General features: G+C 39.8%; 1 protein-coding gene across 1 annotated transcript; it reads right to left on the reverse strand.

The window, feature by feature from the left end:
• Nucleotides 1-4,531: 4,531 nt before the first annotated feature.
• On the reverse strand, nt 4,532-5,602 carry LOC149264965 (uncharacterized). The gene has a single exon (XM_089401346.1). The coding sequence runs from the start codon at nt 5,600-5,602 to the stop codon at nt 4,532-4,534; it is 1,071 nt and encodes a 356-aa protein (XP_089257472.1).
• Between the last annotated feature and the right edge of the window lie 22,213 nt (nt 5,603-27,815).

The following is a 27,815-nucleotide window of genomic DNA, read 5'->3' on the forward strand; positions in this document are numbered from 1 at the left end:
TTAAACCTGTAAGGAAGATTGGAATATGTAAAGGTTCTAGCATTGTAATACATATTTTTTTAATAATACAAATATATACCGGTTTCAATAAAAAAAAGCCAAGTTCATTGGAGGATTTTCAATGCAAAGTTGAGATTTTAGGGTTTTATGGTCTCAATGATATCACAATACTAATAAAGTGAGAAAAATGTGACACACTTTATTCAAGGAAACTAAATCCATTCACAAGGGAGAACATGATGATGAAAAAAGTGTTGGATTTATAACAAAAAGTTATTGTTGGAAAATTTTTGAGTGGGTTATTTTATAGAAGTCTTTAAGCCAAAGGATGAATAATATTTGGTTTCAAATGGTTGTTTATATCCTTGTGTTTTATGTTTTAACCAAAAGTTGGCTAACCTTCATATTTCATTCCAGTGAAGTTAAAAATAAATTACGAGTAGGAAGTGGTTTTGGGGACCAATGGTTCTATCCCTCAAGTTATGGATTTTGTGCTTTAATCCCTTGTACAAGGATGCATTGGTCCAACTTATATGGGTTAAAGTTCCATGATTCCCCTCAAAGTTATGGTTTAAATCCTCTTAATGTGTTATTATAGACAGTATTATCAAATTTCTATATTTTGGGGAAAACTTTAAAGGTAAGTTTAAGTGTTTTATAGCCTAAATTCTAGTGGGGTTGGACTTCAAGCGAGGACTTATTGATGTAAAGATGGTTGTTAATAAACGAAATCATTATAAATTAGTAGATTATGTACATGTTCCTTCCATATATTTGAATTATTATGGATATGGTACCAAGCTTATGACTATTTGTATAAAAGGTGTTAAGTGGAATGGAAGAGGAAGTATCCTATCACCTCTTCTTTGGATTTGCAACCCACATTGGTCATGGGTTTTATGTTGAATAAGACAATAAAATCCATTAAGGTGGGACAAGTGTCGAGGGCAACACTGTGGACCATTTTATTGAGAAATCTGGGAATGCCAAATAGTCCAACCTTTGTTAAAGATGTTAATGTCAAAGACTCCAACCTTTGTTATACCTCCTTAGAGTCAAAAGGCCTTGAGTGTGACATTAGAGTCAAAACCATCCAACCCTTTCAAGTTCAACTTTGTGTCATTAGAGGATGAGGACTTCATCAAATTGGTCCAAATTGGAGGCCTTTTAATGGATCTCTTAATTGTAATGCACAAATTTCAAATCTCAAGCTCAGAGTTCAAATGTGTGGAACTTTAAATTGTAGGATTTATGAATTTTTTTTTTCCCAGGGAGAAAAATCGTAATTTCCATTAACTTGTTGAAAATTACATGTTGTAGATGCCCATAGGCATATGCAAATACTGTGACCGTAGTCAGTTGTTATAGTTCCAAAATTTGTAATAGGTAGACCCAGTTGGGTGTGTTGTACATCTATAATAATTACATATTCAAAAAATCACCAGTGGGTGATCACTGCTCAGTAGCCCAAAGTTGCTAATTACAAGATAATAAAAAAGTTGTAATAAAGAGACAAAATATATGTTGTTGATCTTAGGGGCTATCCGCCCGCCGAAGTTCCTGGTCTATGTATGGCCTGTGGAAGTACTGGTAGGTCCTCTCCGGTGTATGCTCTGTGATCATCCATTCTCCTCGAGGACGATGCGTTGCCTCTTTTGATAGCTTGTTCGCACTTTCATTACACTCCCTGTAGATGTGAGTGCATGAAATGTGATCAAAATGTGTTTTAAGAAAAACAATATCATCCATAATAGTTCTTAGAGTATATGCATGGCATGAAGCTGTGTTGTTAAACCAATTTATGACTATTTTGGAGTCCCCAAATATTTGTATGTATCTGCATTGTTTGAGAATGGCAAAATGTATCAAATGTCGAAGGGTGATCAGCTCTGCATAATTATTTGTACCCTCGCCCAGACCCATGCATATGTGAAAAAAGTGGGTGTCTGATAGATGAAAAATTATGCCTCCCCCACATCCCTGGGCTTGTGCAGCCCCATCAAAATAAGCCCAAGGGCGGGTTTTATCAATTTGTTCCTGTGTGATGTTCCTGGGTCTGTTGACATATTCCTCGACTGGGAGTTCCTCATAGCCCGAGCAGATTTTTGGTGGTATCAGGGCCCAGTTTATGATCCGGTCACGAAAGATGATATTGTTGCGACCCATCCATATGTGCCAAGAGACCAGTAGCGACAGATTTCTAATTTTTGGATCAGTTGCAGCTCCCCACCAACTGTCCCAAGCACTTGGGATATCCGCACCATGCCAGATTTGGTTAATACTAAGAGTATGCAGTACTTGTGTCCATAGCAGTTTGGATGTAGAACATGTGAGGAATAAGTGTTGGTTTGATTCCTCCTCCTCATGGCAAAGTACACACCAAGTTGGTCCTGTGAAAGCCCTTTTTCTAAGATTAGCTCCTGTGGGGGTTTTATCCTCAATAATATTCCACATTAATAATTTTGTGCGTGGGGGAGCTTTTAACTTCCATAGTTGACTCCACCAGCTCATCAGTCTGTCTGGTTTATGCTCAGCTTGTATGAGGTCGTACCCTTGCTTGGAGGAGTAATGACCATTTTTAGATAGACCCCAAATTAGTTCATCCTCGTCATCATTGAGGTAGACATGGGATTCTGATAGAGCTTGCAAGAAAATTCTCCATTGTCTTTCCCATTGGATCAGGATATTCCATTCCTCACCTGTGTGCCAGGCTTGCTGAAGAAAGGTTGTGTTTCGATGGTCTCCTAGTTGAGATATGTACAGGACACCGATGTTGTTGAGGTGTGTGATCAAATCTAGTGGTAGTTGATATACATTCCCACTACCGGTCCAGGGATCAATCCCGATACGCACTGATGCCCCATTTCCAATCTTCCAGATAAGTCCTCTTTTGATGATGGGCAGGGTATTTAGTATGGCCCTCCAAATGACTGAAATTCCTTTTCTGTTCCAAGAAGGTCGTCTTATCCAATCAAATATAGAGCTGGGCCAAATGTATTTATGGAGACCACCTCCGACCAGAGACTCTTATGGTTCAGGAGTAACCAACCTTGCTTTGTAGCCAGTGCTTGTGCAAAAGTCAGGAGATGCTTTAAACCCCATCCTCCCCATTTTTTGGGGGTCGCAATTCTACTCCATTTGACCCAAACATAAGGCTTTCCATCCTTTTGTCCCTTCCACAGGAAATGGCTGCAAATTTTTTGGATCCTATGTAGAATCCCCAAGGGAATCCAGGCCAAAGACATCCAAAAGACAGGGGTAGCTTCTATTACTGCTTTGATGAGTATCAGTCTTCCTGCCCTGGATAGGAAGCAATGACACCAGATATTTATTCTTTTCTCCACTTTTGTGATCAACCAATTCCAATCTACTATTTTGTATCCGTCTGCTTTGATCCTAAAGCCCAGATACTTCAGTCCGTCCTGTAGATCCAATACTTGATAGGGAAAATTTTGTAGGGAGAGGTGAATTTCTTGTTGGGAGCATTCAGAGAAAGATACAGTGGATTTTTCCCTATTGATTTCCATTCCTGTAGCAGCACTGAAGAGTTTTAATGACTCCTTTAGAGTAATAATATCTTGTATGCCCCCATTGAGAAAGATGAGGATGTCATCCAAAAAAGAAGATGGGTCAATAGGAAATGATCAGTAATCTTTAGTCCCCTGAGTCTCCCAGCTCACTTCTCTGAATCTAACAGTCTACTCAGGCCTTCCATGACTAGAAGGAACAACAGGGGGGATAAGGGGCATCCCTGCCTGATTCCCCTTTCCGCCTGAAAGGGATGGGAGGCTGACCCATTTATAAGAATTGCAAAGGATACAGAGGTTATACATCCCATTATCCATCTAATGAGCTCCAGGGGGAAACCTAGGTGAGTGAGAATCATTCTTAGATATAACCAACTTACTTTATCAAAAGCTTTGGATAGGTCAATTTTGAGTGCCATCCCTTTGAGCTTTCTCAATTTAATAGAGTGGAGGGCCTCTTGGGCAGAGCCAATGGCTTCATGGATATGTCTATTGTGGAGGAAGGTGAATTGCTCTTGAGAGATGTGTTCTGAGAGGATAGGCTTAATTCGATTGGCTATAATCTTGGCTATAATTTTGTAGAGACAATTGCAGAGTGAAATAGGGTGGAAGTCATGGAAGGAGGAGGGGGAGTCAGTCTTTGGAATGAGGGCAATGAAAGTGGAGTTTAAGGGGGCATATATACGACCAAGAGTCCGACTTTCTTCTATCACTCCTAGCAGGTCCGGTCCAATAATGTCCAAGAAAGCAATATAAAATTCCACCGGCCAGCCATCCGGGCCTGGGCTTTTGTCTTTCTTGAACCATTTGAGAGTGCTTTCAAGTTCCCCCATGGAGATAGGTTTTATAAGGTCATCAATTCCATCCAGTTCCAAGTACCCAGGGAAGTGGCCAGCAAGGTTGATGATTTCAGGTAGAGAGGGGGCTGAGGGGGCTTTGAAGAGCTGCTTGAAGTGGGAGATACCAAGATGGGCGAGCTGAGAGTGTGTGGTAGCCAACTGATCCTATTCCATGGGCATCTGCCAAATAGTATTGTTGGCTTTCCTTCCATTGGAAAAGTTGTGGAAAATTTTTGTATTGCCATCCCCTGCTTGCAGCCAAATTGCTCTGCTTCTAAGCCTCCATAATTCTTCCCTATCCAGAAGGATCTTGGATCTCTGTGATTCCAAGTCCACAAGGCGAAGCTTTGTTTCATTGGATAAGTAGCCAAGCCCACTATCATCCGTTAAGGAGGCCAACTGTTCTTCGATATCCACAAGGGATTGTTCATCCCTTTCTTTTTTCCTTTTAGACCAGTCAATGGTTAATCTCTTGAGCTGATTCAGGTTCCTGCAGAAATCCATAGCCTTTCTCTGATCTCTGAGGGGTGGTTGGGCTTGCCAGAAGTCCGAGACCATCTTGACATAGTCCAGGTCTTTTAAACAAGATGAATTAAATTTGAAAGGGGCCCTTGGCTTCCTGAATGGGCCGATCACTTCCAAGAAGATGGGGGAATGGTCCGAGATTCCCCCTGAACCAACCCATTGTCTGTATAGGGCTAGAGTTCTGAGTAGCTCTTCATGTATGAGATATCTGTCCAACCTTCTTCCAAGAGCAGCTTCGCCAGTACGCCTGTTATGCCATGTGGGCATCTTCTTGTTCATGGGAACATCTATAAGCCCATATTGGTCCAGAAGGGAGCTCAGCTGGTCTGAGAGAGGGTCAATCTGTGAGTGATGACCCCAGGATTCCTCATTCCCAATGGAGAAGTTTAGGTCTCCCCCTATAATGGTGGAGCTATTGATCAAGGGGTTATCTAGTAGGGATTGCCAGAAGGCAAGTCTGTTTTGGTTGGGGGCATAGATATTGATGATGCGGATATGTTTGCCTAATTCAGCAGATAGAATGTCCATGCCCAAGAATCCCAGGCCTCCCCAAGAGGATATCACCTTAATAGTTTTTGGATTGATACCCATGGCTAAACCCCCAAATCTGCCCACAACATCCAGGCCTTGAAAGTACCAACCAGGTAGTAAAGCTTGAAGGATCTTGGTGATCTGATCAGAGGGCCCTAGGGTTTCCTGTAGAAGTAACATGTCACAGGGGGAACGGTTTAAGAGACACTTGAGAGCCAGTTTTTTCTTAGGGCTGGCCAAACCCCTACAATTGAAAGAGAGCCAAATCATTTGGGAATAGAGTCAAGGGGTTCAGATGCTCTAAGTGCCCTTTCAATGGTGGTTTTTCGACCCTGCGCCACATCTGCCACCGCAGATTTGATGGCTTTGGCAATCTTTGAAGGCTTGCCTCTGGAGGTTTTAATCTCTGTAGGTTGGAGGGGGATGCCGAGTCCAAGCAGGGGGGTATTGTTTAATGGACGAGATCGGAGATTGTAGGAGTGTGAGCCCGATGCAGAGGGGGAGGGAGATGGTTGAAGGAGAGGGTTAAGTGCTTGTAGGGATGGTGGGGTTGTGGAGAATATGGGGGAGGGGGGCTCAAAACCACAGTTAATGGAGGGTTGTGTACTCGATAGGGATGCAGAGTGAGACACAGGAATATGTAAAGATGTATTTAAATGATTGAAAAGAAGAGCAGAGAAACAAGAAGTAGGAGCATTACCCGATGTAGGAGCAGCTTCCACCGCAGACCGAGATCGAGTCAATGGAGGGGATGTAGGTGGTATCCTTGGAGCACTGGTTTGCTGAGCAGTGACTCCATCTGCATCCTTTGAGTGATCCTGACCTGAGGGTTGCTCGTCCACAATCGGGTCTTCAGACAGTCAATGTTTCACACCCCTTGCAGCCTCCTGTGTAGAAGTAGTGAGCAATGGGCAATCCTTGTATAGATGTCCGACCTTGTGGCATCTTCGGCACCGAAAGGGCACTCCTTCATAATCCAGATTTTGACGGCACGAGAAGTGCCTCCAGTGAAGGGTTATCTTTTCCTCCAGCCCCTCCCTGGTATCCAGGTGAACCAGGATTCGTGCCATTGTCATAATCCCAGATTTTTCAAATGATTGGTCATGTTCTAAATATGTACCTAGTGCATCTCCTATATGCTTGAACACAACAGGGGTCCAGAACTACATTGGAAGGCCCAGCAATCGGACCCAGATCGGCCCAGCACCCAATTGTTCATGCTCTGGATCAAATAAAGGGTCCCATCTTTTTAGTAGTACTGGTGCAAGCTCAATGTGCCAGAAGCAGGAAAGAATCCAATCAGTGTATTCTTCCCTATGGAAGCGAAGGGAAAACCACCCACGAGCCAAGACCCTGATAATGGGTAATTCTTTGAGTAAGGAACCCCAAATCTCCAAGGTCTAGAGGCGAAGACATTCCACTAAGTAGTTTCTGCCCCTTACTCAGCCCACCAAAACCTTCTTTGTCGTATCTGCGACTTCTCCCATCAGAATGTCCTCGCCAAGGGTTAGGTTGATGTCCCTGTCCACCGCTTTTAGGCACCTTCCTTTCTTGGGTTTATCTGTGTGTCGGGCAGTCGGATGCTCCTTAAGAAGACCCCTGCAACCCTGGTTGACAGTTTGGGGAGTGGACGGGGTAGATTTAGGGTTAGGGATTGGGGAGCTGAAGCAGCCAGAACGAATAGGGGTGTTAGGGTTTGAACCTCCAGGAGCTAGGGTTGCACTGGTGAAGGCAGGGGTGGAGAGGGGAGGGGGTCTAGATGGGGGAATGCGGGAGGAAGAGGGGGCACAAGAGGGCACTGAGGTCTGTGGAGGGTGTACCAGGGGAGCATCGAACATAGGAGAGGGCTGTAGACAGGTACCCAACAGGTTCAAGGTCGCTGGAGAGAGCGGGGGACAATCCAAACTAGGTGCATCATTAATGTGGACTGAGGGCGAGGGATGTTTATCAGATGGACTCGGACGAAACAGAACGGTCTGAGCAGCTGTCAGCAGTCGTAGAGTGGTAGCAAAGGGGCCAGAGCCCATCACTGTTCAGTGGTGCGCCCAGATAACCTAGTCAGGGTGGGGGTCCGCCTCGTAGTCTACGTCGTCCAACTCCATTGAAACCGATAGTCACAGTCAGCGGAGCTATAGTTGTCGAGGAAGCAGCGAAACAAGATGATAGGTAACCAGTTATGCTTCGCGGTGAGTCTCGGATGCTATGAACCGCGGTTGAGTGAGGGTGAAACCACGAAGGAAGGGAGGTAGATGGTAAAACATGCCAGCCTGGTGCATGAGCAGTGGCTTTCAATCCCCGGGGTTATGGACCCCGAGGCCTCCATGGTTACCTATTGCAGTCTTGCAGAGCTCCATCGATGTTCAGTCTTCCATGGTTACCTATTCAATGTCCTCGGATCCATAAAGGTGTTGAGATTGCTCAACAAGTTCTACCAATTTTTCAATTGCTAGTCAATAGGACTTATGAATTAAATAAGGAAGGTGTTCTTTTAAGATGAAAAGCTCAAATTCAAGTCTTTGGAATCTAACAAGAAGATTATAATGGATTAGGACGAAGTAATCTGAAGGATAAAAGTAAATCCATTTAGCTAGGAATTAGAGAAATATCAATATTATTTGGAAAATTATTAGTCAAGATGGAAGTAAGGCCCGAAGGTTCTCTTAGGTAGTTGAGATGGGGGTTAATCATTCCCAACCTCTTTATAATGAGCCCATTTGAGCAAATAATTACATATTCCATCAAACTTATTTCTTCCCTAAATTAAGAGATTGATGAAGGTTTGATGGAAGAATTTTATGAGGAGGAACTAAAGACAATCCCAATGTCTTTTTAGAAGAATGAAAATCTAGCACTTGATGGTTGACTAATGGAATTCTTCTTATGTTTTTATGACAAGTTGGAGGATTATGTTTTGAGGGTTATAAATGAGTTAAGGACCTATGGGAAAGTGTTAGGGGCCTTCAACTCAAGCACTATTTCTTTCATTCCTAATAAGCTCTCTCTTTCTTTATTTGAGGAACTAAGGCTTGTTGCCTTGTGTAATTGTATTTATAAAATCATTGCTACAATTATTGCAAACAAAATGAAGCTTGTTTTATCTAATTGTATTTTCAAATAGTAGTCCAATTTATTAAATGAAAAGTATATTCATGAGGCTATTAATGTGGCTCAAGAATGCTTACATACTATCTAAACTAAAAAGTTCCAACTATGGTGATCAAGTTAGATCTTTTAAGGCTTATGACAAAGTAAGTGGGCTTTACCATAGGTTGATGCTTCTATGCACATTCTTTTCTATTACTCTAGTAAATTGGATCCAAGGGTGCCTTTCTTTTGTCCCATTTATAATATTCATAAATGATTCACTTTCTATGTTTCTTACTCCCTCGAGGAGCTTGGGACAAGGTTGCCCACTTTTACTATTACTTTTTCTTCTACTGGTAGATGCATTTGGTAGGTAAATCCACGAGGTAAGAAGATCAAGCATTGTAAGAGATATGCAAATTCACAAATCAATGTTCTTAACTCATCTCATGTTTGTCGATGATGCTCAATTTGGGGATGGTTATCTTTGAGATGTTGGGATGTTCAAAGATATTATTGAGTTGTATAGTGAGATTGGAGGAATGAAGATCAACTTGCACAAGAATTCTATTTATTTCAATAGAATTTAAGAGGTCTGGGAGAAATTATTATATTAATGTCCCTCTCTAAATGATCACTCCAAAAGAAAAAAGAAAAAAGAAAAATAGTTATAAAAGAGAGACCCATGGTATTCCAATGACCCATGGTATTATGATGATAAAAGAGAGATTGGAGTTCACTATTTCACCGTGTATAATCATTCCCTCATATTGATTTGGAGAGCTCTTATGGATTTGAAGTGCTAATGGTGAAACCCTTAAGCGAATTGGATTTGGTGGTGAAACAAATCCACCCTAGTTGATCAGAAGGAAAAATCACTTTGATCTTTCACAAGTATTTATTGCCAAAGATTCCTCTGATTGCTAGGTCGTGAGTGTAGCTAGAGATAGTGGGATTTTTGAGAGGTCGTATTTCTGATTTGTAGTTTGTGTAGAAAAAGGGGCCAATTCACTCATTGTCGGCCCATGCGATCGTTAGAAGAGGCCATACTAGTTATTATCAACAAGTTTAAGGTATTTTTTGTGGGTAGTCTCAGTCCAATTTTTTGCTATGCTATGCAATGCCCTTTTTTTCAACAGTAGTTCAAGCCATCATTTGCTAGGCCATGGCATGAAAGGAGAGGGTTGAACTAACCATCAATTTTTCTCAAGTATATTAATTTACAACAATGTAAAGGGACATTTCAACATTGTCATCATCTCCTATTTGGGCATAAAATTGTGCCATTAGCCATGGATGTTTATGGACTTCCATAAATCTATTTTTGTAACTAAAAAAACTACTCCAACGTGTAATTATAGGTTAGATTAATAAAACATATCAGAATATATTGGTTGATTTTGTTTGTTGAAGTATTTTTTCTTGTATGATAGTTGAGGTAAGAAGGGATATTACACTGGTATTAATAAAGATATTTGTTATATTGTTTGAATTTATTTTGTTGTGGTATTTTGTTTTGGGTATATTGGTTGAGTTGCTTGTCTAGAAAGAGGGGGTTTTATAGTGGTATTAGAGTGATGGTATTCCTACCAGCCTACGATTTCATGCTATCTTGATGTATCCAGAGGTCAAGGAATACATCACCTACATAAAATAGAGAAAGGGTGATAACAATCTTCACTCAGAATCAAAAGAAGAGAAAGACATGGGGGACAAGAATGAACAACCTTGGGGAAGCATTATGAATATTCTAAATTACCTTACAAAAATTGGTTCAACATATCACCTATCTTATAGGAAATAATAAAGGGAACCAAAACAATGCCAACAACAATGGTTCAATAGGGTCAAATGGTAATAATGGGTGTAACACACTCCTCCCACATCTACCCAAGTAACCTTCAGGGTAAACATGTGACAAGAAGTTACTATGATATGATTCGACTCCCTATGTGTCAGTTAAGGAAGTGGAACCGACAGAACACATCACACAGACCTTCCACATCAACAACAAAATTCCCAAGATCCATCCCAACCACTCAAGTAACCAACCCTTAAGACTAGCTAAAGTTTTAGTGCATCAAACCCCTGAATGCTCCCTTGATATGGACCATCATGCATCCAGGAGGCTCCAGACACTCCCACAACAAGGGCAAGCGAGCATCCAGGGAATTTTTTACCCAGTGTTGTGCTTTCATCTCCAGGATTTGTGACACTTTTCTAGGCCCAGAACCCAGGTCACTGCCCATAACTCAATGACACCTTTAGTAATGAAATTTCACAACGGAACAAAGTTACATTTGCAAAAACACCCACAAGGACTAGACTATACCCCTACTATCCATGACAGGCATTCCGTCAAACATATCACAAATATGAAAGCTATAGGCCTTAACAACATAACTGAGCATAGGGGTCTCATACTTATCTAAGGATTGCTAAGAAGCATTGATGCATAAACACATTAGTTGCATTACCATCTATTAGGCCATAGATACATTGTTCATTCATTTACAAATAAAAACATGATATAAGTCATACATCATAATTGTCATAAAACATGCTCATAACCAACATATCACTAGCAACATAACAATGATAAAACAACCATCAAGATCGCATAATAACAGGTACACTTACCCATCAACTACAAAAGGAAAGGAGATCTTATTAACATATGCAAAATGCAACTAGGTCTAGGACTTCCATGTACCATTCGACCATAGACATGGCTGAGCCAAATCTCTATTCAGCTAGTCACCGCCGTGCCATATTCCAAGCATGAGTGTGGGATCCCATAAAACACATCAATCAAAACCATCTAGGGCTTCCATAGGCCAAACCACCTCAACCCTCGACTAGTGATTCCACCTCATGGTTTGACATCACTAACCATCACCAGCTTAATCTCTACCCAAGATGTCAAGGGCTCCAAAGCGTTTTTTCCAACCCAGCTTCCAAGACTAACTACTCAACCCATGGATTCTACCGAGCTCCAGAGCATTTTTCCAACCAAGGCTCCAGGACTAGTAACTCAACCGAAGCCATTAAAGGTCTTCTAGAGCATTTTTCCAACCAAGGCTCTAGGAACTAATAACTCAACCCAAGCTAAAGGAAACATGAGAACCAACCAAAAAAAAAAAGGAAATGAACCCACAACACCATGGCTATCCAGGAAATGACAAGGCTAGGAAAATCCACTTTCCATCCAAGCAATCCTCCATGCCAATGATAGATCATAACCAAGAAACCACATGCATGTGCCATGCATGCCAAAACTAGCAACAAAATAATACATGCAACTCGATACCTACAATCAAAACCCTTTGTTGATGTTGATTCCAATGTCCTCTTGCGCTTTCCTATTTTTGCTTTGCCTTCTTGCTCCAAATTCCAAGTATGCCACACTCCTCCAAGAGTGCTACAAGAAACTCTAAGTGTCCAAGAGTATTATAGAGATAGAAAATAGAAGATAACTCCACCAAAACCTATCAATATCTTGCCAATTGATCCTCAGAAGCCTTTTTATCAATGAGGCCTCTATTTTATTCAATTTTCCATTATTTTCCTTCATTTTCCTCCTCACATGCAACTTATGACCTTTCACCTTCCTTTTCTCCTGATTTCCATTATTTTCATAAATAAATGTGCCAAAAATGTCGTTGTGCCTTTCCAAAGCCTTTGCCATTGCCTTTGCTAATTTCCTTAGCCACAATAATTGAAATGAACACCCACTAGGATGTTTTTCTCACCATTCAGCTTGGAATGTGTGTCCCATGACCGTGGCCTTATATATTTTTACATGCATTTTTAACCAGGGATGTTACAATTGGAACCATGCTGAAGGGTGAAATACCCATATCCTCCTATTCAAAAACACCCTGGGACAAAGAGTAGAGTGAATCCTAGACCTCTCCTACCTTAATTTTTGGAAGAACACCCAATAGGAAATTAGGGACAGTAAGGACAATGTGAAGAACTCTTTGATTATTTTAGGGAGTATCAGGATTTTGGGGAATAATTTCATGCAACAATGTCCTTACGAGATTTTTTCACCATTAAATAAAGGAACATGCTAATAGACTACAATAGGGGCTCACATAATTATGATCTTTCATGGAAGTTGGGGAAATTTCCCATCCCTTCCTTTGATGGTTCATCCAAATGCATTTCGGGAGCGCGGGTTCAAAAGTTGGACACATATTTCAAACTCAACCCTATATTGAAGACAAAGGTCACCAAATTTGCTACATTATAGTTGGAGGGAGGGGCTCATGAGTGGTGGTATCATGGGCTAGTTACCTCGGGGCATGCTAGAATTACCTCATACTTGGAATTCACATAGATAATAATTTCCTGATTTGATAATAAGGAACTATAGATACATTTTAGAGAGTTGGCACAATTCAAATAGATGGGTACAACAAATGCTTACATTTCATAATTCCATAGTCTCACATACATGGTGATGGATGTGTCAGAACACAGACTGATTATGCTATTCATTGAAGGATTATCCAAACCTTTACGTGGTTGGGTTAAGGCCTTCAAACCAAAATCTCTATAAGATGTTATCATTAGGACTCAAGACATAGAGGATGCGACACCAAAGAATAAATTTTATCCCAAGCCCTTCCTTCCTGTGAAAAAATAACACAAGAAGCCCTTTCAAATGAAGTGGAATGGGAAATACAAATTGGATGATAACACTCAGAAGGAAATAAGAAGGAAGAAACTCTACTTTAGCTATTAAAGGCCTTGGGAGGTAGGTCATGGGTGCATGGGGAAGGGGAAAATGCATTACATAAGGGTGCACTCAGATATTGATGGGGAGGAGTACACAAGATAGGGTCAAGCTCAGGGTGATGAGCATAGCGGTACAAATGATGAGCAAACACGTTTGGAGACTAAGAGTGGAACTACAACCGCTTTATCAGGTGTCCGTAGATATCACACTTTTAAGGTCAGGTGAGTAGTACAGGGAAAATGTGTCACTGTCTTGTTTGATGGTGGGGAAACCCACAACTTCATTTATGCAACTTTGGTGGCCATGAGAGGAATACCCACGGAAGACTTTCTGGGATTTTATTTTTTGGTAGCTGATGGGTACGGTATGACCTGCACAAAAAGGGTTCCATCATTGGAGTTGAATATGGGTAACTACATTGTGATCAATGAATATAACATGGTTTAATTATTAGACACTCATGTTGTATTAGGCGTTCCATGGATTTATTCTATAGGGAAACACTCAAAGAACTACCGAATTATGGAAATGGAATTCACTACAACATATGGTAAGAGGGTAGTTTTGAGGGGCATGTCCAATGATGCCCTAACATTGTTATAGCCAAGCGAATGGAAAGCATATTCAGGGATGTTGTTGTATATTGGGTAATAGAGTATATGATTACAACACAAAAATCTTCAAATAGAAACCAACGTTCTCATGTAGACATTTACTTGTTGTTGAGAAAACAAGACCAAGTTTTTGGGTAGATCCCTGTAGGGAGGCCTCTTGATAGAGGATTCATGCACATAATTGAGTTAGAAGAAGGGAACAAAGCTATAATAACTACTCCATACAGGCACCTAAATAAGCTCAAAGATAAGATAGAGAAGACAATCAAGGAGTTGTTAGAGATGTGACATATCAGACTCGAATCCCATCCATTCACTTCTTTAGTAGACTTGGTTAAGAAGAAGGGTGGAACTATGAGTATGTGTACTGACTATCAAGCTATGAATAAGAAAAATATAAAAAACAAGTATCCCATTCCTAGGATCGACAAGTGGTTGGATGATTTGCATGGGTTAGTATACTTCTTGAATATTTATCTTCAATTGGGATATCACTAAATCAGGGTTAGGGAGTAGGATATTCACAAGACTACCTTTAGGTTTCATTATGGGCACTATGAGTTTGTGGTCTTTCCATTTGGGTTGACCAATGCACTTGCCACTTTCTAGTCTTGCATGAACCACATATTCAACAAGAAATTGCAGAAGTTTATGTTGGTGTTATTTGATGATGTCCTTATATATAACAAGACGTGGGAGCATCACTTGAGGCATTTAGATGAGATAATGGGTATTATGGGGGAGTATTCATTGTATGTTAAGGAATAAAACTGTGAATTTGATTTGATAGAGATTCTATATTTAGGCCACGTTATCAATGTGCAGGGGGTGTAGGCACATCAGGAGAACATTTAGGCCATATTGGATTGGCCACCACCTAGGACCCTTATAGAGTTGCAAAGAATTTTTGTATTATCAAACTATTATAGATGCTTTGTTAAGGGGTTCTCATAGTTGGGTGTACCCTTAACATATCTTAGGAAGAAAGGGGCATTTAGATGAATAGAGGAAGCTCAACATGCATTTAACAAGCTCAACGAGGTCATGAGCACTTGTTGTTGGAACTTCTTGATTTCACTCAGCCCTTTGTGCTTGAGTGTGATGTTTCGAGAGAAGGTATAAGAGATATATTGATGCAAAACAGAGATTTGATATTGTTTGAGAGTCATAAGCTCTAGGTAACTGAGATGCTCTACTCCATCTACAACAAAGAGATGCTTGCTATTATGCATGCTTTGGCAAAGTTCAGATAATATTTATTCGGTGGTAGATTTGTGGTTAGTACTAACCACAACAATTTGTGGTACTTCCTCGAATAGAAGGACCTAAATGAGAGGTAGAAAAAATGGGTGATTAAGATACAAGCTTTATGATTTTGACATTAAATGTATGAAGGGAAAGAAAAATATGATTGTTGATGCCCCTTCCAAAAAATTGATAACATGTTCCCTTATGGAGATTTCAGCTGATTGGAAATCACACCTGCTAGTGGAATATTCCAAGAATAAGTTTGCTTGTGAGTTGATGGATGGTCACATTCAGGATGATAGGTACAAAGTGGTGGATGACATTATCTTCTACAAGGAAATAATATATTTAGTCCTTGAGTCCACACTTAAGGAGAAGATTATGAGGGCTACTCATGATACACCTTTGGTAGGACACCCTAGATACTTCAAAACTTACAGGTAGATTAGAGAGAGGTTCTCATGGAAGGGCCTTAAGGACAATGTGTTGTGACATATGAGGGAATATATGACTTGTCAGCAAAACAAGTCAAAGCTTATTAGAACCTTTTCCCATTCTAGAATAGAAGTGGGAGAGTCTGTTGATGGATTTCATCACAGGTCTACCGAAGGTGCAAGGTTGAGAATACATTTATGTAGTTGTTGATTGGTTGACCAAATTCGTGCATTTTGTCATGATTTCATTAGAGTATAAGGCAACGCGAGTGACAAAGTTATTTTTTAGGGAGGTGTTTAGGTTAGATGGGATGCTTAATTACATTATTATTGATTGATACATCATGTTTCTTAGTGCATTTTGGTAGCAATTGTTCATATTAGCCGACACCATGTTGACTCCTAGTACTAGTTATCACCCTCAAATAGATGGCCAGTTAGAGATTGTGAAAAAATGGGTTGAGGAGTATCTACATAACTATGTGTCAGTAAAAAAAGGCTTGGATTAAGTGGTCGCATCTAGGAGAACATTGCTACAACACCACCTACCACATGTCCATTGGTATGACCCCATTCCAATTTGTTGACAGTGCTTGAAATCTATCAACCAAGGGGTCTCCCCGAAGTGAAGTCCCAATTAGACCTCACACCATTTGAAGTAGGATCCCCATCTAGAATATCAACCCAGTTGTCATATATATTAAAGATATGCCTTGGCTCTAACTGTCATCAAGAGAGAGGAGTGCATGGTGCCTTCAAAAAGCAAGGGGGATGTGCTTGGTGAGTGTTCAATTGTATGTGTGTCAAATTTATTTCATTGCGGAGGGGAGGAAAATTCATCCTATAAGAGAGAGGTAGTAGTACCACCCTAGTAGAGACACACATGAACAAGAAGGGTCTATACAACATCAAGCAGAATAGTCCAAAAGGATGTGATAGTAATTGAAACCAATATAAAAAGGAAGATATGTATAATATCGAACGGAATAGTACATGAGGATGCGAAAATGATAATAGAAATTACAACACATTTTCATTATGATAAGTACCAAACTAACTGAAATAGTTCAACTACTTTAGCACAGACGAAAGTAAACATGAATTACAAACATTCACGGGATAGTCTTATAAATATTCACAATCCATGCATGAAGAATGTGCTAGCCTATAGGGCTTCTGTTATTAAGTAAAAGTTACAAGACACATCTATACAATGAACATCACTAACTCAAATAGTGGAGCGTTGGAGCCACTCCTTTCTCCTCAAAAGAACTTATCTTTCTCTCTAATGCCTTGCGGAAGGAGCCATGGTGAAAAGTCCTTTGCTCATACAACGAGGGTGTATATATAACCAAAGGGTGATCCTTCCCCTTCCTTGGGACTCTTTGATTACACTCATGATTGTTTGACTTCCTAATCTTTTCAACTTACATGACTTTTTATATTCCATGTGTGTCCTTTGGACTTCCACTTTACAATACATTTTGAATACCATTTACATGATCCCCAATGAGGATGTGGCATATGAAAACTAATGACATGACATGACATACCACTACTGACATGGGTTGCTTGATGATGTGACAAAGTCAAGCCACTTCTGCTACTGTGTGCTAAGTGTCTGCTTGAGAATTCTCTTATTTTCACCTCTGTATGACTTGGTGATAAGGAATCTTCAATGATATTAAGTCTTGAGTTGCGATTGCAAATTGATGTCCCTTTTATTTCTTGTGATTGATCAACTTGCATGTTCAACTACAAGAGTGTCTTTCAGCATGTTCCCTCCTTCATCCATTTCTTCATCATCTCGCCATAACATGGTAAGGTACCTGTATCTGCAATTCACTCATGATGAGATGACATCAGTCTAAAAACCCCATAGTCTAAGATGGTGCATTCTGATCTATTGACTAATCCAAAACCAGGTGATAGGTCAGGAGGGAGGGCTCCGTAACTGTGTAGTTGCGCAATTCAAGCAACCAGGGGTGCAATTTGAGCCTTGAGACTGCACAATGCACAGTTCAGGCTAGGTTGAGGAAGAAAACTGTGCAGTCAGGGAGCTCAGGATGATAGGCTAAGGGGACATGCACTGGATTAGCCTATTGCGCAATTCTGGAGGACAAATGAGCCCAAGTGACTACGTAATTGCGTTTTTCAAGAGCTCAAGGTTGAGGCTTAAGCCTTGAGACTACACAGTGCACAGTCCAGGCTGTACTGAGGGAGAAAAATGCACAGTTCCAAGAGCCAATGAGGCAAGCTAAGGGGATGGACATTGAGTGAACACACTGCACAGTTTCGGGAAGCAAGGGAGGCTGGGAAATTGCGCAACTGCGTAGTTCAGAGGCTCAAAGAATGAGCTTGAGGCTTGTGATTGTGAAGTTCATAGTTGAGGCCAAGTTGTGAGAAATAATTTCACAATTCTAGGAGGTAATGTCTGGGCTTGAGCACTGAAGTTGCGAAATTCGTAGTTCTGGGATTGAGCATTAAAATTGAGAAATGTGCAGTTCAAGGCTTGAGCATTGAGGTTGCGAAATGCGCAGTTCAGGGCTTGAGCACTGAGGTTGCGAAATGAGTAGTTTAGGGCTTGAGAAATGAGGTTGCAAAATGTGTAGTTTAGAGTTTGAGCACTAAGATTACGAAATGAGTAGTTCTAGAGGGCTGGATGAGGCTAGGTTGGGAATTTTTCAAAATTTGGCTAAGTGTGGGACCAAAGAGACCGTTGTGAACAGTAATATGATTTGAATGTGATCACACTCTTGAAACACTTGGACAACACAGCAACATAGATCATCTGTAGCAAGTTAACAACATATTTCCCTCAATGCGACAACTTTACAACAACCTTACGACAAGTGCGACACTAAAAATACACTTTGTGACAACTGTGACGACACTTGTGCAACAATGCTTATAACTTTGGGAATGAGTGCGAAAAATGTTTACATGGTTAGAAAAACTCATATTCACAGAGGTAAACCTTTGAAACCACCAGAATAGACTTCTACACATTGTGCGACAACCAATCATGTGAAAAGATGACAATTTACCCAACGTGCAAAGGGGAGAAAAATACTTCAAGAAAGTACATGAAATGCGTTTCGGTATTTGTGACAACCATGTGCAAGACCAAGGAAGGCTCTGAAATTGAGTGTAAGCGAAAATTTTGGAGGGTTTTGTAGTAGCTACAACACAACCATTGTATGGCTATGATAATCCTTCATTTGTGGATTTGGAATTTGGGGATAACAGGGCTCTTAAAGCCAAATATTGGATATAGGAACACAAGATAACCTTAAGATCCTTAAGGAAAACTTGCAGGCTTCCTAGAACCAATAGAATATGTATGCAGACAGGAATAGGGTGAGTGCAATTTTGAGGTATGAAACTTGGTTTTCTTAAGGTTGCAACCATACAAGCAATATTATCTAAGAAAAGTGGTACAAAAAATTTGAAACCAAATTTTTATGATCCCCATAAAGTAACCAAAGAGATGGGAGAGGTGCCTTACGAGATTGAACTACAAGAGGGGAGAAATATTCATAATGATTTTTTCATGTATCGTGCCTCAGGAAGGAATTAGGATAATATATATTACTTCAACAGAGTTACCCCCACTAGATGACGAGGGGAAATTGGTATTAATCATTGAGGATATTTTTGAAATCGGGGAAAGGAAATTGAGCAAAGTGATCAAAGAGTATCATATCAGGTGGAAATACTTTCCAGTAAAAGATGCTACGTGGGGGGGAGAACATATTTTGAAGCATCCTAGTTTGCAATTGCTTGAGGGAAAACAATATTGGGAAGGGATGACTATAATGTCCCTCTTCGAATGATCACTCCAAAAGAATATATATATTTTTTTTTATTTTTTGTTTTTTTTTGTTTTTTTTTTATAAAAGAGAGACCCATGATATTATGATGATAAAAGAGAGATTAGAGCTCACTATTTTTCCATGCATAATCATTTCCTCATACTGACTTGGAGAGCTCTTGTGGCTTTAGAGTGCTTAGGGTAAAAACCTTGAGCGAATTGGTTTCAATGGTAAAAAATCCACCCTAGCTAATTAGAAGGGAAGATCACTCAGATCTTTCATAGGTATTTATTGTTAAAGGGTAATATCATTATCAGGTTGTGGATATAGCCATACATCATGGTATTTTTGGAAGGTCATATTTTCCATCTGCAGTTCTATAGAGAAAAGGGGGTTGATTCACTCATTGCACGATTGTGGGATCACTGGAGGAAGTTGTACTAATTATTATCGGCAAGTTGAGGGTATTTTGTTGTGGGTAGTTTCAATCCATATTTTTGGTTGCCCTATCAAGTGCCCATTTTTCCCCAGCAGTTTGAGCCATCATTTGTTGGTTCATTGCATAAAAAGGGAGGGTCGAACTAGCCATCTAATATCCTCTAGTATAGTAATTTACAATAGTGTAAGGGGACATTTTAGTATTGTAATAATCTCCTATTTTCCCAACAAATTATGTTATTAGCCATGGTTGTTTATGGGCTTCTATAAATAAGTTTTTGTAACTCAAAAGGTGACTCCAATATGAAATTCTTTGTCAAATTAATAAAACAAATCAAAATATTGGCTGAGCTTGTTTTTTGTGGTATTTTTGCTTGTATGATGGTTGAGTTATTTGTTTAGCAAGAATGGATCTTGTAGTTGTATTAATAAACAATTTTTTTTATTTTTTATATTGGTTGAGTTTTTGTTGTTGTTGCGATATTTTATTTTGGATATATTGGTTGAGTTGCTTGTCTAGAAAGAGGGAATTTTACATTATATTTGGTTTTTCCTTGCAAACTTTTGTCTATTTATAATGGTTTCAAATAGCCTAGGTTTCTACTATATCCAATTGATTATGGAAAATGAAATTGGATGTGATTATGAGAAGATTAAGAAAAGAGTATTCCCATGAAGCAGTAGGTAATTCTCATTAGGAGAGAGGCTAACTTTAGTTAAGGAAATTCTAGAAGCTATTCTAGTATATTGGCACTCGATGGCTTTATCCCTTTCTCTATTATAGATAAAAAAAAAATGAAGGAAATGTGTTTCTTTCATGCAGACTTGAAAGAAAGAAGGACAAGGTGTCCCATTAGTAAAATGGAGGATTATAGCAAAACCTAAAGAGGCTAGGGGTTGGAGCTTAAAATATCCATTGTTTTAGGAAATATATAGTCGTTGAGCATCTATGTAGACTATTTGTTCATGAAAAGTTGTGGAAAAATGTTGTCAAGTAAAAGCATAATGAATATATCTCCTATGAAGACTAGGTTAGATTACCTATCACTTATAATAATAAGGTGTCTCCAATGGTGAAGGCTTTGGTATTATCATCCCCATTAATTGGGAATTCAATATCATAGAAGGTAGGGAATGACACTAGAGTTAGAGTTGAACCCAATTCCTAGGAAAGTGATTGTAGCTACTTTAGATTACCACTAGAAATAATAGATTTTCTTTAGCACCAATGCATTCATATTTTGACAGATGTTATAGATCCATTAGCATCTATTATTTAGCAATAAGGTTGGAATATTGTATATAATTTGGGTTTAGTTGGTGGTTCAATATTTAGGTGGGAAGCTTTTGTTAGTAAGCTACACTAGAGTAAGATAAAAATCAATAATGTGGATTCCCTAGTGTGATCTCGATTTTTTGTCTTTGGAAAGTGTACAACTCACCTTGGATATAATTCTATGTTCTCAAATGAGGTGTATGGAGGTGGCTTATGGTGGTGGAAGTCATTATGGAAGATCAAAGCTCCTTTAAAAACTCATATCTTATACTTGTTGTCTGTGTTTAATATCACAGCTTTACTTGTGATTACCTATAATTTTTTTTTTTTTTTTTGTAAATTAACTTTGTATTGCTTCATAATATAATAAGGTCAAAATACATCAGCCAACCAACCAACTTAAGCAGCGATCATGTAGATGGTTTCAATCTGCCCAATAGGAAACCAAATATTTTTAACCACCAATTGAATATATAACTTGTCTAAAAAACTAACATCCTCAACAAAACTAGCCTATCTACTCCAATAATGCAATAAAAACACTACCATTTAACATTCTAAAATGTTATGCAACCAACTCACAAATATATAGATCAACAACTTAAAAATTATCCTCTTCGAGGGGGAAACATCCTTGACATTACATAAATGAACAATTTTTGCATGATACAAATGACAATACCTCCTTTGTATATATGGGAGTCTAAGGGGTCAGAATATAATTAGAGCCTATATAACAATAATAATGTAAGGGCACAACAATAACAATTGTGGGCTTCTATGGGGGCACAACAATAACAATATGGGGGCTACATGCAAACAACAATAATAATAAGGGGGCTACATTAGTATTATAGGGACCTAACATGCCCCTCTTCTTCTGATCCAGGTGGATCTCCAGACACTAGTGGCATGAAAAAAGGCTCAAAATTCAAAGTGGTAGAAATATGATAAAATTGACACCAGATCGAAGTGCTCGTCACCCAAATTCCAACGGGGTGAAAAACATTCCAATCCGAGCATGTATGAGAAAGAGAGAAGCAGTCAAAGTTTCGGGTTGACTTGCACATATGGAAGGCTTAAGGAGGGTGCAATTTGGCAGAAATCTGGCATTGGAATCCGGCCAGTTTTCCAGGCAAATTTGTAGGACGATTAATTCGCCCAATGACCCCTAAGGTTCGAGAAAATCTCTAAGTTGGATTAATGAAGTTTAAAAAAAGGGCAGCAGACCATGACCCCCATCGCCTCGGTGGAACCCATAACAAATCAATGTTAAAAAAAGGGGTAGGCGGCCATGACCCCGCCGCCCCAGAATGGTCATAACAAAAAAATACATTAGTGGGGTAGGCGTCCATGACCCCGCCGTCCCCGGAACCACCAGAACCATAACATTACATATAGTATTAAAGGGGTGGGTTGTCAACCCCACCACCCCTCCACTCCGTTCACATAATGTAACTAATGACGCATGAGTGGGGGCGGGCCATCGAGCGGCGAGAGCAGTGTCACCGCCTGGTACAACGGCTACAAGGAATATACAATAAAACAGGGAGGGGCGGGATTTGATCCCCCGACTCCTCCTCAACCACCATTCTATTTTCACCAATGTGCCAATGGACTCCGTTGGGAGATCCGCCAGCCCAAACACCATATAAACTCATTTACACTGTGCGTCTAGGTAAGCAGAGCGTGGCACATTTTTCGAGGTGGATGATTTGCAGGAGGATGGAACCCTGAGCAGCCTATGGCAGGGGGTGGAACCTTGCCTAAGCACATTTTCAGAGGGTCAGTTTTGGTCAAGTGTTAGAATTGGGCAAGTTTTATATCGATTTTTCACCTCTCGACGATAGGAACTCAACGGTGATGTCAGTTTCTGCAACAGAGCTCTCCATTTTTCAGCCATTTTTTTATATCGGAGGTATAAGACTCCTTATGTAATGTTGATTCTACTTCTTTCTCTTCTATGCCACTTAATGAATGAAGGCCTCCCCATTGATCGAGCAGGTCCCGGAGACATGTCTAAATTGGACGAACTCCTTTATCAAGTCTCATGTCTTCTTTTCATGCCTTTATGTGTGTCTCCTCTTCTTTCATGTGCACATTAAATTTCTATGGTTAAGTTGCAATTTATCCATGTAATTATTTAATACATCTATAAGCAAAATATCTTGGATCAAGTGGTATCAGAGCAGGTATTTGTAGATGTGAATTGCATGTTTGTATGCTAACAAGAAATAGGCTCCGAAGAGGCGAAGGGAAACTAAAGTCTTTTGATCCCGAAGCAGGGCATGCACATCGAAGGAGAAACATGGCAAATGACGAGGCTCATTATGAAGAGGAGCGCAATTACCACAAAACCTTCTATACAATGGCAAAAAAGGTCGATCAGTTGTTTTCAAGGCTGGAGAAAGCAGAAGAGAGAAAGCTAGAAGAACAAGGTTCGATGCATGGAAATGGTGGAGAAGAACCCCCTCCTTCTCCTTCCATGAGTGAAAGTTCCTCTTCTTCTTCTCACCATCATCATAGGAATTCAAGAAATGCATCTAAGAAACCTTTCCTTAAATTAGATGTCAAATTTGATCTTCCCATGTATAACGGTGAAGGTAATGCCGAAAAGCTTAAAATTGGCTTGGGAAGATTGAAGTCTACTGCAGAACCAACGGATCGAAGAGGATGAGGCAAAGATCTAGTTGGCATCCCTTCGACTAAGTGGCACCACTCTCATTTTGTGGGAGAGCAAATTGCAGAGCAAAACAAATCTAGGTAACCTTCTCTCCTCATGGTCAAATTTTGTGTCTGCATTGAAAAAACAATTTTACCCCTTGGGCTATAGGCAGAAGGCATTAATGGAATGGAAACACCTAAGGAAAAGCAAAGGTCAAAATGTGCAAAACTTTACTGAAGAATTTAGAAGACAAACATTGAATTTGAGCATTTCGTTAGATTCACCAGAGATTGTAACTAAGTATATCGGTTATTTACATAGTTACATAAGGAATTCATTATTATTATTTGAACCTGCTATTATTGATGAGGCCAGTGTGAAATCCTTGCATCTTGAAAGTAGTGGGATGCACACACAAAATGACCACCAAAAAAGAGCTACAACAACCAAGACGCGAGGGACAAAACCCTCTTATACACATTGTGAAAAAGAGGGACATGATGAAGAGAATCGTTGGAAACTTCATCTTGATTGAGTCCTAAGAGAAATGACAGAAAGGAGAAGCAGAAAACCACCGCCACCATGCAACAAGATCAAACATCTGAGTTAGAAGAAGACGAGAAGGTCGCACGGGTTTTGCACGAGGTAGACCCATTGACTTGGGATCAGATTTTGGTGATGAAAGGAGGATTGTAGCTCTTGGAATAGCAATAGATAGACCCATTGATCTAGGTTTTGATTCAAGTGATGAAGCAAAAATTTCAATAGATATTGTACCAAAGATGGAAAGGGCACCCAATGTGGTAAGGCTCCAAGAACTTGAGGAGACAAACCAAAACCTTCAATTAGAAAATGCTAAGTAAAGGAGGCTCATACAGGAAGTAGAGGAGGAGAAACGGAGGTTGCTACGCTAGTTGCAAGCTAAGAACGAGGCCTTGGGAAGATTGCAGCCTAACCCCCTTGAGGTAAAAAATAGTTCTTCGATTCCATGTACTTTTCCTGATGATGATTTCGTTGCTTTTGAAAAGTATACTACAGGTATCAGGTCCAAGCTGTTGAAAAAGATGGCATATTAGGGAAAGGGCCTTAGCATTAATGGCTAGGGCATCATCAACCCCATCAAAGTAGAGGAAATGCCTCGTCATGCAAGACTCGGTTATGTCAGGAAGGATACCACTTACCATTTTTATTGGGCACTATAACCAATGGGGATACCCACTGACTGTCAGAAATAGGATATATAAAATTAACTCTCAACAGTTTTTGCAATTCTTCTCTGACAATATCCTGGAGCATGGGGTTCATTCTTCTCTGCGGTTGCCTCACTGGTTTGATAGTACTATCTGTATAAATATGGTGAGTGCATGTGTCGGGGTGAATCCCATGCATATCGGTGTAGTCCCCAAGCAAATGCTTTCTGGTATTTTCTCAATAGTCGAATCAATTTCTCTTGCTGAGATGAGTCTAGGTGATTGCCTATGTTCAAAGTTTTCCCTGGACTAATCTCTATGATATGACTCTGTGTGTTTGTGATGGATTGAACTGGAAAAATATCGTGAAATGTGGTTTGCAAAGATTGAATGGTGCATGTTTCTTGAAAATTTTGGGCTAAAAGTACATCTGCAGCATGATATTGGTCGTTTCTCAAATTTTCGGAAATATCAGGTTGAGAAAGGAACAATTCTACCAAATCATTATTATTTTGTTCTTGGAAATCATAGATTTGGTCAATGCTAAAAACAGATTATACTTCTTCTTTATCATTGTATTTATCATCAAGCCATAAATTGTGTGTTACTGCTGGTGATTGTGCCGATGGATAAAGAGTGAGTTGTTTTCTTTCGGTCCCTCTTGAAATGATCATGTTGCCCGATCGGCATCCTATGAATGCATCAGCAGTCACTAACCATGGTCTACCAAGGATGATAGGGTGCCCTCCTAGATTGGATTTGGGTTGAAGAACTAAGAAGTCCACTGGGTACTCCCAAGAGTCTAGTGAAACAATTATGTCCTCCAAAATCCCTTCAGGAATCACTTTAGACCTATCAGTTAGTTCTAGAACAATCGTTGGGTGTTGCAAATTTATGAGCTGGAGTGTTCTCATGGTTTCAAGAGTCATGACATTTATTGCGGCCCCAAGATCTATTAAAGTGTTTGGAATCTGTATGTTGTTAATGATTGTAGTAACTCTGGGGATACCAGGATCAACATACTTTTCCATTGAGATGGTATTTGTCATAAAGCCAGCTAAATGTCCTATAACATGAATGGTTTGTGGATCAATCCTTTTCCTAGTGGGCTTCTTAAGACACATTTCTTTGATTGCTTTAGTGTATATGGGAATGTCTTTTATGGCTTGCAGTAGCGGAATTTTTATATAGACATTCTTGAGCTCATCTAAAACATCAAACTGTGGTATGGACATTGGAAGTTTCATTTGGACCAATCGGTCTGGAAAAGGTGGATGCAATGGTTGCATCTGCTTATCTTTGGTATCATCGTTTGGTTTTCTTTGATTTGTCATTTCATTTTCATTTTCTGTGTTTTCTTCTTGTTTATCTATTATTGGAGAATCTTTGTGGAGTACCCTACCAGACCTCAAGTTGATATTTTGCAAGGGTAGTGTGGGATATGAGGTTCCCTCTTCTACATTGTAGGCTGGCCTCTCTGCTCTGTTATTTGGATTTGGGACAGTTTGAGCAGGAATTTGAGTAGGTCTGGGAGGTTGTGAGTTAGATGGAAATTGCAGTTGTGGTGGATTTATTGGTGGAGGAGCAAGCAGTGCTTGTTGAGTAGGTTGAGGTTGGTAAACAACTTGCTGCTGAGGATACTGCTGATATGGTTGAGGATGTGAAGAGTATGGCTGATGATATTGTTGATATGGCTGTGAATATGGTTGGTATGATTGAGGATATGTATGATAGGATTGAGAGTATTGTTGAGATGGTCTCCATTGTTGCTGTGGGTGATTTTGGTGCTGCCATGGCATGGGTACATTCCATGAATTCTGAGCATACATTTGATCATTTACAGGAAATTGCAAATTTTGATTTGGAAACATACCTTGAGGTGCTGGCCTTGGCTGCCATGGTCTCTTTGTGCCCATGTAATACACGTTTTCCATCTCTGCATTAGCTGCCATATTACAGTTATGCAAAACCTTAACTTTAGGACAATTAAATATATCATGATGTTCAGTACAGAAGGCACAAACTTGGATGTTTTCTAATGGGCAGTCTTTTAAGGTATGTTTCTTCCGGCATTTTGGGCAGAAGATAGCCATTATCTGATCTTCATCTTCTTGTTTCTTCTTAGCTTTTAGAGTGTCAATTTGGTTCCCTAAGGTGCTTAACAAATCTGTTTTAAATTCTTCTAACAAATTCCCTATTTCAGCCCTTGTGACACTTGCTGAAGCAGATTTTGTGACTTTGGATGACAGGGTTCTTTTTCCAATTTTAGCTTTGCTCCTTGAATACTTTTCGCATAATTCAGTGATTTCTTCAAAAGGTAAGGTAGAAATGTCACCTTTTCCCATCAAATTAAGATCATCCATGTATTCCTCTCGGATGCCTTTCAAGAATATTGTGCGGATCAAATCAAGAGGCATAGTTCGGTGTTTGGATTTTTGTAAGTTGTAGACAAACCGTTCTAAGCATTCCTCCAAGGTTTCATCCTCTTGTTGGCTCATTCTAAAGATATCGTCTTTGGAATCTTTGGATCTACAATAAGGTTGATATTTCCTTAGAAATATTCTTCTCATGCCATCCCAATCAATTATCGCATGCTCACCAAGCCTCATGAACCATCTTAAGGCTTATGCCTTTAATGTCGCTGGGAAGAGTCTAAGCCTATGGGCATCATCTGTGTAGCCATATATTCGACATACAATGTCAAACTCGAACAAGAATGAGTCTGGGTCTTCTGAAGCCATACCATAAAAGTTTGGTAGCACGGATGGAGGTATGTTTTTCATTTTGATCTCATCATCTTCTTATGGTTCATGTATAGGAAACTTAAAGGTTGACTCTTCTTCATCTCTTTGTCCTTGATTTGGTACTGATCCATCTCCTTC

The sequence above is a fragment of the Pinus tabuliformis genome, chromosome 6 (genome assembly GCF_031772625.1).
Source record: "Pinus tabuliformis cultivar Carrire ecotype Pingquan chromosome 6, CPIR1, whole genome shotgun sequence".
In the NCBI taxonomy this organism is placed as follows: domain Eukaryota; kingdom Viridiplantae; phylum Streptophyta; class Pinopsida; order Pinales; family Pinaceae; genus Pinus; species Pinus tabuliformis.

Excerpts from the sequence above, each read along its gene's own strand:
- LOC149264965 (XM_089401346.1), bottom strand. The coding sequence starts at position 5,602 with ATGTTACTTCTACAGGAAACCCTAGGGCCCTCTGATCAGATCACCAAG.